This window comes from Amphiura filiformis, chromosome 17 (assembly GCF_039555335.1).
Source record: "Amphiura filiformis chromosome 17, Afil_fr2py, whole genome shotgun sequence".
Lineage (NCBI taxonomy): Eukaryota > Metazoa > Echinodermata > Ophiuroidea > Amphilepidida > Amphiuridae > Amphiura > Amphiura filiformis.
The window spans coordinates 36,195,176-36,210,571 of record NC_092644.1 but is presented as its reverse complement, the minus strand read 5'-3'; the positions used below and the strand labels follow the sequence as shown (position 1 = coordinate 36,210,571).

Below are 15,396 nucleotides of genomic sequence, written 5' to 3'. Positions count from 1 at the left end.
TGGGAGAATAACCCGACGCCAAATCAGCGCCAATGGCGCCAAAAATATCTCATGATGCGAAAGCGGCGCCACTGGCGCCAAAATGGATCCAGTGACGCCAAGTTGGCGCACGTGGCGCCAAAATGGATCCAGTGACGCCAAGTTGGCGCCAGTGGCGTAAAATGGATCCAGTGACTCAAGTGACGCTAAGCAGGCGCCTTTTGACGCCATATGGCGCCTTTCGACGCCAAAATTGGGAAAACGGCGCCATTTGGCTTCTCCTAGTGCATGTGACTCATTCCCCTTGATCATGTCACAGATATGGATTTTTTTTCCCCAAAAGACCTAATTTTTTTTGGTGTTTTGGGGAACAAAATCCATATCTTCAATACGAAAGGTCAAAATTTTCCAATTGATCGTCGGCTTTTCATCCCACCTACATACACTTTAAGTATAAATCCTCAGATTTATAAAGTTTACTTGAATACTGTTAAATATCAAAATATCAATTTTTAATGATTTGCCATAAAATGTGTATATATCAGAAGGACATTCTTCGTATTCAGAATGCATCCCTTAAGGGGGTACTACACCCCTGTGGTAAATTTGTGACTATGTTTGCATTTTTCTCAAAAAATAATAACACACTGGGTAACAAAAATTATGTAGATTATTGGGGCAAGGATCCCAATTACTACACTGAAATTTCAGTGACTCAAGATAAGCGGTTCAGTATATATGATCGGAAATAAGGTACATCCTAGCGGTACCTAATTTCTTATCATAAATAACGAACCGCTTGTCTTGGGTCACTGAAATTCCAGTGTAGTAACTGGATTCCTTGCCCCTATAATATACATAACTTTTGTTACCACTGTGTTATTATTTTTTGAGAAAAATGCAAAAATAGACACAAATTTATCGAGGGGTGTAGTACCCCCTTAAGCACCATGGATCATTTTCAATTAAAAACTCCAAAACCTATAACCTTATGCCATTTTTTCCGACACAGTCTTCCATTCAAAGAGTTTTTAAGGCAATCTCCAATACAACAGACAGAGGTGTATGAGTATGCACAGAGTCTAGCTAACAAGAGATACGCACTGCCAACATTCCAAGTCTACAAGTTCATCTATGCTACTCAGTTATTGGACTATGGCTTTGTCACACAGGTGGGTACACTTGTATGTTTGGAGGTAAAAATGTGTTGAATGTTAATTGATGGGTAAAAAAGACAGCAAAACTATACTGTGACAATCAGGTAGTATTCTAGAGTTTAGGGTTTTTTTTTTATTTGAAAATGTGTTTTACAAAGTGTGTGTGTTTAACCATACATCTTGGTGCAGATTATTCATGCAGTACTTTAAAAGGCTTTAAAAAAAATTAATCTGAAGTGGAACTGAAATTTCCATCAGGCATCTGATCAATTATTATGTGACGTTATATTGGGAAATATTCAACTCATTGCATTGTGTGGATTAAAGATCACCTCAATCAACTAAACAATAATATGTTTTCAGTATTGGTGTTTCAGATGATAAGTGTAATTACAGTTTTTAATTATTTCATTTGTTTTAATAGTTGATAAGATGAATCACATGAGTCTGAGATTTAAAGTTTTCTTGCAAAGCCATAATTATTGTATTATCTGTATAAGTGGTATGATCAAGCAAAATCAGTCTTGGTCATATTCAATTTTCAATTTCATTTTGGATTGTAACAAGCATTTGCAAAGCTACATTTTGCAAAAAACAACAACAATGAAATTGGACAACCAGTTCAAAAGATTCCAAAACAATAAGAAACAAAAGATAATATTTCATTTGTTTGGCCATATCTTAATATCATTATTTCCAACTTCCGACTGATTTTGCTTGATCACATTACATATTTGTTAAGTAACTCGTAATGACCAATATATCTGAAAGCCTTGAATGTGTTTTATCATTTCTCTTTTTGCAGGCTCTTAGTTATTGCGAAGTGATAGCTAATACAATACAGTACTTACCAAGCTACTACAGCCCTGAATTAATTACGCAGGTGTCAGAGGTAAGAATACTTATCCTTGATTGAACATGTAGGTGTTATCAAACTGTTTTTGTGAGATTCAGTTTATAAAAGATTTGTGCATGGTATCCACCAGTCAGTAAAAGGCAGAGGGTTGTTAATTGTGATTGTAATGATTAAAAAAAAATCAGTGAATAGGGCTATTAAACTTTTATTTCATATCCATATTCATATATACGTTAATGTAGGGTTATTTTGATATGGCACTATGAAATCCAGTATTTCAGTGTGATATGCAAGTGAGATGAGAATAGAATTATGATATTCTATAATTGTTGAACCCACCGCCTACTGCAGACCATGTATCAACAGTCAAAGTCCCTGTGCATTGTATGTTGTGAATTCTCGCATATTCATGAGGGCCGATTGTTCGATCGTGCAGTGTCTATCAATCACGCCAGCCTTGCGTGCCTTTGCGTATGCGCGATAGAACGGGATAGACCATAAAAATATGCGGTAAGTGCATATCAGTTTTGCCTGTCGCATTTCATGGAACAATCGGCCCTCATTATCGGGCGATGCCGAGACTTTGACTGCATGTACGTGGTCTGATATCTTTTCGTCCATGGTTGAACCCCTTCTAAAGAGGTCAAATATTACCATAACAATCCTTGGATATTGTTGGTGAACACATTCTCTTTCCTGCTATTGATATAATATCCTCTCCAAGTTAAGCAGCATTAATTGGCATTATGATTTTGATTTCAGTTGGCACATCGTCTCAAGTATCATGATCACCAGTATTTTGATGGACGGGATGTGACGGAACCCGATTGGTTGAGAGAGCTAGATCATATCAAGATACAATATGAGGTCAGTGTGTTCTTATTTTCTTATTTAAAAGTAATTTAATTATTCCAATCATGTAGCCTATAGATTAGAGCCAGATAGATGTGAGAGAAAGAGAAATAGAGAGAGGGAGATTATAATGAAGAGAAAGAGATGGAGGAGAGAGACTGAGACCAAGAAAGGAGAGAAATTTTGTTTTTGAAGGTGTACTAATTCATGTCAAGTCAAGTCATGTGACCTGATTTTTAGCTTGAGTCAAGTGAAGTCATTTTACAAATTCAAAGGGGGTTCAAGACACCGATTATCACCATCATTTGCCATAGTTAACTTTGAGTCACAAGCCATGACTTGTACCGGTGCCGGTACTTATATTCTAAATTGACAAATGATATCTGATTTTGAACAGAGAGTTGACTTATTTGATATGACCGTTTGGTCTAGTACAGTTTTTGATCTAGCGCATTGAGTGAGCATTCGCAAAAAATAAATCTGGGGCCTTTTGAAATTTCACACTGATGTCACTGACTGCACTGTACATGGCAATAAGCACTCTGGTATTAAAGTAGCGGTTCCCGAACTTTTTTACAAGCAGCCCAATTTTTGCCGGATTACTTATATTTTGTTGCGACCTACAGAGTATTATAGTGGTATATACCGCAGATATCCAGGGGTTGGAGATGGGTGAGACCAAACGTTTGAGTCGTCCAGCTTACTAAACATAATAATACAAACTTAAAAATGCAAGTGAATCGCACACAATTTGCAATGTTGTCTGCGTTGTTTACTTCGCTCGGGCTGCCCTTGCGAAGTAAACCACTCAGACGACGCGGACGCATCGTTGTTAATCGGTGATGAACAACAATGAAACATGATTGAATCCCTAATTGATGGGTACGATTATAATGCTATCTTAATGATTTTCTTTCGTAAAGGTTTTACTTGTGACCCTTTTTCAAATGGACCGTGACCCCAAAAGGGTCATGACCCCCAGTTTGGGAACTGCTGTTAAAAGAAATTTGGATCATATCAGATCATGGTTGATACCCATTGCTGACTAACCATTCATATAACCATTACATTTCAGGAGGGTGCAATTCAACCGTCATCAACAACCGACACACCCATGCCATGGGTGGATTCCTATGCCAACTTGAGCACCATGGGAGACAGCATCGGCAGCGAAGGAATGACGTTTGACGTGGGCCAACCTGGCATCCCAAGTGGTCATTCGCGGAGGCTGGACACACCGCATAGCGAGGAGATTGGCTTGGGAAGCTCGGCGTCGCAGGATGGACAGCAGGAGCCACAGTATGGAGTGAGTGAGCAGGGACAAGAAGGGACAGGTTAGTGGAATTTGAAATTCCATCTTTAACAGTTGCAAATTTGATTGAACTTGGTGATTGTTTTATACCAATGAAATCTTATGATGTTTAGCATTGTAGGTATGATGCATGTAAGAGGAAGAAAGTGCTTTTGTGTGGTCATAGTTTTTAACTTTTTTGCTTGGGACCATTCATAGCATACTAGCAGTAATTTGGGTTGGTTCTAGACTGGAGTAAAATGCTATTTTTGCTTGTAAATTGGGGTGTTCTGAAAAACAGATAAGGTTGTTTGCCAATTGTTTAAAAAGTAATTTATTTGATATATAATGAAAAGCTCCTCATTCAGTCTAGAAAAGATTGATTTTTAAAGCATTTTTATAGATTTATTTATTATATTTTTTGACAGCATTGGCTGGCAGCTGAACAGATTACTCTTATCTTACAGCAACTCAACATGTTTGTCGTTTCAGGTGGTTTTACCATCAATCAAAGTGGTTATTACCAGCCAACGGATGGCAATAATGCTGACTACCCAGCAGTACAGACCCCACAGCAGACTACATCAGGCTATGACTGGAATACTCAGCAATACCAAGGAATGGCTACGGATGCTACACAGACATATGGTGGTCAGCAACAACAACAACAGGGTGGCAATTATGCACCATTTCAGGTGAGTGCAGAGCAAAATGTTATGAGCCTGATTCCGCCCAGATTTGCACATATTCATCACAAGTGATGGTGTGTTTCTTCCACTGGGCCGTGGATATATAGGTTTATGTGCTTTTGTATTGTGTGCATGCATGTGCAATAGCATGATCTCATGTGTTTCAGTGTCTTAATTGCATGATCCGTAGAACACAGTTTACAAATTGCATGAAATTATTTATTGTTGGTGGGGGGGGGGGAGAGATTGTTTTAAATAAAGTCTGTCATAGATCAGAAAGTTTGGATGTTTTAGCTAGAAAGTATATAAACTATTTTCCCGATTATGTAACCAATATTAACATTAGCATATAGAGAAATAATTCTGTAATAGATCTGTCTTTGTGGATAGAGCATTAACAATTGCCTAATGGAGCATTGGGCTATTCCAGTTGAAATCCATACACCCCCTATGAAGACATGACCTTAATCTTCCACACAGGGAGTGTGCATTTCAAATGGGTTTACCTGAACGTCTGACTCCATTTGAATTCTACACCCCTTGTGTCAGAGATTAAGGTCATGCCATCCACATATACCCAGGCTAAAGAAGATGTAATAAATAAATAAATAAATATACAAGGGGTGTATAGATTTCATCTGGAATAGCCTATTTTGTGAAATACTGTAGTACCTACTTTTTTACTTCATGGTTCCAATAGATACACACAAAAGAGGCTTTTATATATGAGGGAATTTGTTATTAGCAGTGGTGCAGCTGCAGTGGGTGGTGGTAGGCAGTAGAGCCCATAACTCAATTTTGGAGCCCACCACTCAAGAGTCCAAAATTGCACAATTTTGTTGAATTAGTCAAGAATTTGGTCAATTTTGACAGCAAATTGCCAAATATGCAAGATTTTTATCAAAATCCACATAGCACTAAAATATTTTAGCTACAACCCTGGTTATCAGTATGTGTCATCTCATCATGATGCCATTTGAGAGATTGCAATGGACAGAATAGGAGCTTGAGAGCGTCCCATGTGGAGATGGACATCTGTTCATCACTTTGCTGTCACAACAGTGATTCTGGAAAGATTTGCATCATCTTGGGGGTTCATGATCTGTAACAATGATCTCCTGATCGCTTCAATAGTTGTTAGTTTTTGTCAGAGAAGAACAGCACTTGTTTACATTTTGAGAGCATGAAGTGGCTGAATCAATTGTCTGACAATCATGTCGTTCTTCTCTGAAACCTAGTGTAGTGAGACATATATCTGCAGGGTTGATGTAGTAAATTAGCCACAATGAGTTCAGACATGTCATGCAGTAATCATGACATAGGGAGGGTTGATGCTTCAATTGTGGATTGGTTAATTTGAGAAGAGGTATCTTTTGTTAATTTGAAGGGCTTGAATCAAATAAGCTGTATGATTCTCAGGAATATCTGGCTGCCTATTTCTTTGAAGGGGTTGATCCTTCCCTGCTTAATTGCATGTGTGCATAACAACTTTTTCTCCCCAAGCTAATCCCTCATCACCTGCTATACCTTTGTTCTCTTCATCTTACATCTTTAACCACTCTAGCCTTCTGATAGCACAAAACCTCCTAATCTGGACCTGGGAGCATCTGCAAACAGCAACTTTTCAGAATATAGCACCACAAGCGCCGCCACGACGACCCCCACCACTGGTGAATCAGAGACCGATACCGATCTAGCGGACAGCGGAGGGTCGCAAGCGTTTGATTACTACGGCATGAGTACAAAAACGGTGAGATGATTGGTGATTAGGCATATGCTGAATGGAGAGAGAATGGACCACATGGCAGCTATTAGTTAACTTACTCTTGGATTTGGGTGTTGGGTGCTGGTTTTAAACCTTAACTTGATGTACTTACGTGCTGCCGTGTGTTGTTTTTGATCAGCCTTGTTATTGATAGTGTTAGTTTGTACTGTCAACCATTGGCTGCATCATGTTTTGTATCAGAACTCATCTTAGTCTGTAGTGCTATGTTAAACTTTTGCATTGCGTTTGACCTATCATTAATATGACGGGCACGAGAATTTTCAGGCTTTTGCCTGAATTCAGGCAGTTTTGTTGTCCAAGTTCAAACATTTTTTTTTTAGCCTGTTTTGGGCCTTTAAGGCTGAATTCACGTTGTTTCAGGCAGTTTTCAAAAAAGCCATTCTCATGCCTGATATTTATTAATTTGCAAATTAATATTATGTTTGTTCCCTTGTTTAGAAACTAAACATAACTTCATTCAGTGCAATACTTTTATAAACTCTGTGATATGTATCTGACAATTTTGTGTACATTTTAAGATAAAAATGCTGAATTGTTTAAAAAAAAGGACTTAGATTTTAATAGACAAATGATTTTCAAGAATTTGGGTAATGGAAAAAAGATGAATTTAACTTTTTGGGCAGATCTTAATTGCATTGTGTAGTTGTTGTCAAGAAGAATATTAATTGTCATAACATTATTATGTTTTGTTATTCATGCTTTAGGCCAATCAGGGAAATGGATACGCAGGCATGGGCCAGCCTTCCCCAACAGAGACAATGACTCCACCTGCTACCCCAGTAAACCGTACAAGAACAGTATCAAATAGCTCCAGTCAGATGACGACTACACCACAGCAGCAGCAGCCTCCTAAACAAGAGAAACCAAAGAAGAAAGAACACAAACCGCAGAAGGTAAAACTGGGAAATTATATATGTGACATGTAAGGTTGTATTATATGTTCCAGCCACAGTGGGCCCTTGTGACGTCACGCTGGACAGATTCCATTCACTGTCAGAGGATATTTGTGGATGTAAATGTAATGGAGCAAATAAACATGTAATCTATATAGCATTAAGCAATGTTGAGTTGCTTTGAATTGAACGGGCAACTGTCTCATCAAATCACTCTAAATCCCATTTGAAAGTGACAGCGGTGTCATCGAAGTTGGAATATACAATAATAATGGAGAGCGAACAGTATTTTGGTGCTTTGTTCAGGCAACAGACTAGGAATTCATGAATAATTTTGCTTGTGGTCACTACAAAACCAGCACTACTAGCTTGTGTTGTATGCTGAATTGGCCAGTGGAAGCTACTAGAAAGGCATGCTTGCCTCGCAATATTTTGCTGGTCGCAGTATTGAATCATGTGCACTAATCTTGTTCCGCAGTGAGTAACACTCACACGTTCATGATTTCCTTTTTTCAAGCCACGCTTTTTTGTGACCCTAGCTTTGTATTGACCCTTTCTCATCTTTCTAGTTGCAATTTTTAAGGCTTTAAGAAAATTCTATGCAAGTCATTCAAAATTGGTGATACAATGTTATTGTTGTTGTACATTACAGAAGAGCTGGTTTAAAGGCTGGTTTGGGGGAAACAAAGAAATTCATCTTCCTGATGACAAAGACAAAACTGTAAGTACTTTTTAATGTAATTTTGTGTGGGTGTGTGTATATAATTGAATTGCCTGTCCTGGCAACATTATCATGCTGCCACTGCTTTCTGTAAGAAGATACTTGTAAGGCCATTGAGCTAGAACCATAATGAAATAGATGAAAAGCAAATTTGCAAAATTGCTAATGTTTGTTAATCATTTCATAAAGTGTACCAGAAAAAACATTCACACCAACACTTCTGTGTCTCATTGTCTTACACCTGGCTTTAAGCCAAGAGTAAGATCATAGGATCAGCCGTGTCTGTCGATCCGTCCGTTCGTTGGGTGGGGGTGGGTGAGTGTGTGTATGTATTTCCCTTGGGATAGGCCTACTATTTTAGTCCCAATTTGTAGTGACATCACTCTGTATGTTTAACATACCGAATTTTACAAATTATTCTTATCATACAATGTATTCTTCATGCACATTAGTACCCCCCATGTGGGCCCCCTCCCACATACCCGAAGAGTTGGGTGGTCAAAAATTTGATGAATCATCGTTTTTATATTGCGTATTATATATATAAATTTCAGTCGTGTAGGCCATGTTATTAGGCAAAAAGAAACTTTGAAGAATGTCTCTCATGTACAAAAGTATAAAACTGAACATTTAGGATGAAGGGAGCATTTTTTCAAAAAAGGCTAAAACAGGTTTTTATGTCAAAAATGGTCTCTTTTGGGGTGCTTATTGTTAAATCTGCTAAAATCGCCTGGGCTTAGGTACCTAATTTGCATATTTTACGGTATAATTTTGAGAAAACAAGCCAAGATAACAGCCTTGAAGAATATTATGTACAATAGATATTCCTCAAGGCTGTTTAAAAAAATAGCTTCAAAATCGAAATAAAAAAAATAAAAACACTTCCATTCCTCAAGATACTCTCTCAAGCCACCAATCTCCTTCCAATACATACTGCACAACATTGCATTGCGCAAGCCAGATATCTCCACGCAATACCAACCGCCGCAAATGGCGTAAGACCCGTTAGGCGGTCTACTTGTTAACTTATTTTTCGGAGTGCAATCATAATATGTATTAAGTCAGGCACAAGTGATGGAATGATCTTTATTTTATTTATTTATAACATTCGGCCAAAGCCAGGCTAATCCCAATAGTGCTCAGAGGCTACTAAATTTAAGGGACGCCATCCGGATATGACGGGACAGGGATATGGGAAGAGGTCCGATTTTTGATGCAGGAGGAAAACCGGAGCAGCCGGAGAAAAACCTGCGAGGACGAGCATGGATCGGCAACCAAACTCACATGTGCCGCCCGGGGAATTGAACCCGGGCCACAGTGGTGAGAAGCGAGTGAGAAGACCACTACACTAACCCAATCTTAAATTGTCTGTGGCTCAAGATTGCCTATACTTTATTGTAAAATCCAAATTGTGCCGGAAAGAATATAAGTATCATTAAATCTTATTGCATTGTGCACCTAATGCAGATCCAGTGGGATGAGGACAAGCAGAAATGGATAAATACTGCCGACGAGGAAGGAGAGGAAGCCGCTCCTCCACCACCTCCACCAAAAGATCATGAGCTGAGCGGTGGACCTACCACAGCACCGCCAGGTACCACCAGTGGCCCACCAGGGCCAGGAGGACCACCTATGGGGGTGCCTCCAGGGGTGAACAAGTTCTCACGGAAAGCTGGAGGTGAGTGCAGTTTATGTAGAGGTGTGTCCAGGTGTCAAGCAAAATGATAAAGTTTTCTATCCACAAGGAAGATGTATGACTGTATGTTTGAAATGTTGCTTTATATTAGGGATGGCCAACCTACAGCCTCCTGGCCCTTGACGATGTGCAGTGCGGTCCTCAAAGTCTTTTCTTACAAAGAATAACAATATGAATAATTATGTGGAACAAAAGTTTGTAATAACACTGTATGCAGCTCGTCAAGCTCTGAAATTTGCAGCCGTCGGGCCCCAAATTGGTTGGCTACCCTTGCTTTACGCTAGCTGTTGAACAAGCTGTTGTTTTAAAAGGTTTTTGTATTGTTGTAATTTTGATTGTATTTGTTAGGGAACCAAATCTATTTCATTGACATAATTTTAGTTGATCTGTACTCTTGGCCTGAATTAATATTGGATCTTTCCCTATATCATCATGGGTCTTTGCTATCATGTCTGTCCAACTCATGCTCCAACATAAATTGTCACTGATTTATTTGTCATGCAACTTTGAAATTCTTTATCGTCTGTCATTAATGCAGTTTCACAAATGTTGAAAAAGTAAATTAGAAATCAAATTATAACAAAGTGGATCATAATTGTTTGATATTTATCCCGGTAATGCAGGTCGTGGCAATTATGTTGATGTTTTCAACCAAGGCAGTACCATGCCAGCCAAGCCCAGCAGTATGCCAGCACCAAGCAGGATTTTTGACACACTACCTGCCACCAATGCAATGCCAACTAACTTCTTTATTCCACAAGGAGGTAAGAGAAATTTCATGTCTAACATAAAGGCTATGCGTTACACATGGGAAGGACACCATTGGAGATTGGACAGGGATTGCATAGACTTTGGGTGTCGCTCATGGAAAGGGGAAATAGCATAACTGAGATATATTTCACCATGCACCTGGCAAACTTGTCTTCTCTTGTTTGTTTAATGAATTGTGCATGTAATGAGTTATTCTAATTACACCCTGATTGCTACAAGTGCAGATCTCATGTTTAAAGACTACACTGTACAGTGTCCCAGGTAGATTCAACAGGACACAATTTTGCATAGCAGTACCACTGGGGCTTTGCCAAATCAAATTTCTCTGTTTCATGCTGTAGGTACTTCCCATACCCTTTGTATTTATTTTGACTAATTAACCTGTTTTCTCATTATTAAAGGATTGCAAGTACCAAAACAATCAACTGAAGCATGTTTATTGTAATTTTTAACCAAATAAGGATTTGGTTAAATGCACTTTACAAAGCCCTATTTGTGAATAAATGTGACACAATCTGGTGCATGGGGGCCAAAGGCGGCAAATTTGAAACTGAGATATAAGTAAAACTATGGAGCAAAAAACAATAAAATACATAAGAAAATAGCCATCAAAAAACTTCATAACTTTAGAACCAAATATGCTAGACCTTTGGCGTTTTCAGTAAATGATAGCCTATTGTATATGTATACTGTAATATTTATAGTAACTCAATTTTCAAAAATGCCTCCTTTGGCCCCATGGACCAGATCGTGTCACAAATATAATTTATATCATTCTCTTGCGGGAGGAAAAAGTCAAGAAGCAAATCAACAAATAGTCAAAGAAACAAACAACACATCCATTTTGTACCAATGGAATTTCCTAACATAATCTGACCACAACTTCTCATGCATGGATTAAAATAAATCTTGAATATTCCAGAACGTTTTTCCAAGTTTGGGTTCAAAATCAGTGCAGATTTTTAAAATGCCCATTTTGTTATTACAGGGGCTGATCCAGCTGATAACTCTGGAGCAGGCCAACCACAAGTTGGTAATCCTGATTCGCGGGCTGAAACGCCAGCTAGTAGTCGTAGTAGGCAGAACTCTGGAGCACAGCAGATAAGTCCTCAGGCAAATCAACAACCACAGGTAAGTTGTATTTGATTTGTGTGAATGGTAGGGTGTGTAGGGGGGGGGGGGTGTTCATTTTAGAGATATGTCCATTATTTCGCAAAATATATAGCAACCTCTGTCAGGCCTGTAGCCAGGAATTATTTTTTGAGGGGTGCAGGGAGCTAAGAAATTGGCCTTTTTGTGAAATCAATCATAGGGCTGATTTTCAGCATTTTGTCAAATGTGGATTTTTTTTCAGATTGGCATGGGGGCGCATTGCACCTTGCATACCACTGGCTACGGCTTTGACTTATTTTGTACTTTGTATTACACACAGATATACACATTTTTTTGGTTCTTGGTTTGTCAATTAAATGTAGATTCATATTCATCCTTGTTTTGATAGCATTACACAATGCCTGCGGTTGCCGGTAGACACAGGTACAAGTGGGTGTGCCTTTGTAAATCTTGTTAACTGTGGGCACCTGCCTGTCTTAGTGGACACAGGAAACTTAATTGATGTAATACTTCCTTCCAATTTGAGTTGACTAGAAATATTGTCAAATCATTTGATCCTATGTTCCACATCTTGGAATACAGTCATGGATCTTGTATAAAATTTCACTCAACTAAATGCTGATATACAGCAAGTGTCTAACAATGGCATGTTTTATTTTAGTGCTGTGCTGTATTTGTATCTGCCTATGTTTGTGTGTGTGTTAGAAAGTTACTCCATGCAATCAATATTATTATTTCTTTACCTTATGTATACCAGCACATGACAACATTTTTTCTCCACTTTTAGTTTATAGCTTTTTAGTGGACACATTTCACACATTGAAAATACCTAATTATGTGGACACATTACATCATTGAAAGAGACTATTCCATATAAAATCCATACACCACATATTGAAGACATGAACCTCGTCCATACAGGGAGTATAGATTTCAAATGGAGTCACCCCTTCTGGTAACGTAACCTCATTTGAATTCACACTCCCTGTGTGGGAGATTAAGGTTGTGTCATCCATAGGGGGTGTTGCGTTATGTTACATCGCATTGCGTTACATTACATTACATTACCATTATTTTTACAAAATACATCTCAAGTGTACAGGTAAATACTAATAAAACAAACGATGCTTATTGGAATAAAAGTAAGTTCCTCTTTAAAGGCACAAATTGTCCACGGATTGTCCAATAGACAAATGTTGGTAGCTTGTTCTATTCGTTAGATGCAAATACAGTCTGAACTCTTGTGGCGGGATTGGGAAATAATCAGGGTACACTAAGTGCAAGCAGACCACAGCACACAAACACGGCATGTTTTAATCAACTTGCATGCATGAAATCACCATTAAATCACCCTCAACATCACAATCTTTCATAGTTCTTCAACCCAAATGCCTTTGGGACGTCGACAGGAAACAGTGGCTACCCAGGAATGGATTTAGGGCATCAAGAACAGCAGCAGCAGCAGCAGCAACAACAGCAGCAACAACAACAACAGCAACAACAACAGCAACAACAGCAGCAACAACAACATCAGCAACAACAGCAGCAACAACAACAGCAGCAACAACTGCAGCAGCAACAACAGCAGCAGCAACAACAACAGCCATACCAGCAACAGCAACAACAAGAAGAAAATGTAAGTATCGCTGTTTAAGGGTTCTGACACTAACTGTTTCTTCGTAGACTGTTACATGATACTTAATTTCTCTTTGCTTGAAGTATAAAATAACGCCAGTATCTGGCATCTTTGTGAATTGGGACTTGGATGTGTAATTATTGTAGAACAATATTATAGTTGTCTAACTTTGATATGCCTTCACAAGCGGTACTAATTTCTTATGGTGACGGGCTGTTGTATGCATGGGTTTGTAGATGCGCAAGCAAATAACCTGTTTTTCCTAAAAATGTAGAATTTTTTTATAAACTTATGTTGACCCTAATTGGATAACAAAATTGAAAAGGGAGTTAATTCAAATATATTGATTTTTGATCAAAAATAAACAACAAAAGATAAAATATTTTAAAAATACAAAACTGTGGAGGAAGTGCAACGGAAAACAGCCTATGGATGTTACACCCCCTTTATAATTCAAATAGGGGTTAGAAATTGACCAAAAGTGCAAGTATAAAAATACAAAACGATGGCGGAGGTACAATGAAAAGCAGAGCCTGTGGTTGTTGCACCACCCTTTATTATTCAAATAAGGGCTACAAATTGACCAATAGCGATGGCATTAATTAAGGTCATGTAAAGTCAAAGAGAAAATCACCAATTTTAATTGTAAGTCGTCAAAATGCTTTGAGAAGGTCAGTTTATTATCGCTAATATAGTTTCAAGGCTTTTTAATGATATAGAAATATGTTTGCAATATTTATCACCTTTGTAGCTAGAATTCAGCACTGTGCAAGCTATCGATGTAAGTGCTAGTGAAGTGTGCATAACTATGTAGACATGACCAGGTATATATAATTCTGGAAACACTAGTTTTGTTACAAGTTAACTTTTTCAGTTTTTTTTTTCTATAATATCTTATGATTACAACAATGGGATATTTACAGGTGAAATCCATACACCCGTATGAAAGATATTATCTGAAAGGCCCATTCAGTGATTTGCTTGAACAATCGTTAAATCATCAACATTCCGATTTTGGTACCTTTGTCATTGTCATAGATGTGTTAACATAGCCTGCTAGTGGTTCAGCCGAGACAAAATAACGCATTTACATGTTATCTGTAATTTATATACTGTTAGTATATAAATTAGCTACATGTATTTGAATGGGGCTTCAACTTTGTCAATACTGCTGTTTTCTTCATTTTTTACCAATTTTTTCATTTAAAACATACCAAATGATAGTTTGAATGACTTATCTTTCACTTTTAAGTAATTTATAAATAATTTAATTTTTTTTACACTTGCGCTGGGATCACTGAATGGGTCTTTAATCGCCCACACAGGGGATGTAGATTTCAAATGGCATTACCTCATTCAAGTAAACCATTTGAAATTCACATTCTCTGTGTGGAAGATTAAGGTTGTGTCTTCTATAGGGGGTGGCAATTTCAGCTGGAATTGCCCAGTGGGCTGGAAAGTTGACAATCTGACATTTAAAGAGATACTGGACCATCAAGTGCACCTAAAACTAAGGTTAACAAATATATGTTGCTTGTTGGCCAGGGTTGTGACCAGCAAATTGTGATGTGATCAAGCAAAATTAATCGGATGTTTGGAATATTGATTTTAAGATATAGCCAATGAAAGTATTCAACTTCCTCTGTATTTTGCTGTTCTATCTATCTGGAACTGTAAGTCAAATTATGATGGGAATTTCAGCAAAATAAAGCTCTAAGAATGTTGCATATGATGAAATTTAAAACTGAATTTTCATTTTGATCAACATCCGACTTATTTAGCTTGATTGCATCACAAATGTGTTTTTGGCTGTTCTTTGGTTTTATTATTATGGTTTAATTATTCCAAATATAGCTTTACAGCTTGCTTCATAGGCAGTGATAACTGGATCAGTATGTGTGACAATGTAATAGACTTGTAATAATTTGGTCTACAATCTCTCCACATGAGGGAATG

General features: G+C 38.0%; 1 protein-coding gene across 1 annotated transcript in view; it reads left to right on the top strand.

Annotated features, from left to right (window-relative positions):
• The window catches only part of LOC140138247 (protein transport protein Sec16A-like), a gene marked incomplete at its 5' end in the record, with an annotated part of 58,949 nt that overhangs the window by 29,084 nt on the left and 14,469 nt on the right, over nucleotides 1–15,396 (top strand). Inside the window, 12 exons of the mRNA XM_072160161.1 lie at nucleotides 992–1,151; nucleotides 1,942–2,028; nucleotides 2,755–2,859; nucleotides 3,920–4,178; nucleotides 4,628–4,830; nucleotides 6,389–6,574; nucleotides 7,315–7,503; nucleotides 8,156–8,224; nucleotides 9,692–9,902; nucleotides 10,544–10,684; nucleotides 11,680–11,822; nucleotides 13,180–13,440. Of these exons, the coding sequence (XP_072016262.1) occupies nucleotides 992–1,151; nucleotides 1,942–2,028; nucleotides 2,755–2,859; nucleotides 3,920–4,178; nucleotides 4,628–4,830; nucleotides 6,389–6,574; nucleotides 7,315–7,503; nucleotides 8,156–8,224; nucleotides 9,692–9,902; nucleotides 10,544–10,684; nucleotides 11,680–11,822; nucleotides 13,180–13,440 (2,014 nt within the window). The remainder of the gene's footprint in view (nucleotides 1–991; nucleotides 1,152–1,941; nucleotides 2,029–2,754; nucleotides 2,860–3,919; nucleotides 4,179–4,627; nucleotides 4,831–6,388; nucleotides 6,575–7,314; nucleotides 7,504–8,155; nucleotides 8,225–9,691; nucleotides 9,903–10,543; nucleotides 10,685–11,679; nucleotides 11,823–13,179; nucleotides 13,441–15,396) is intronic.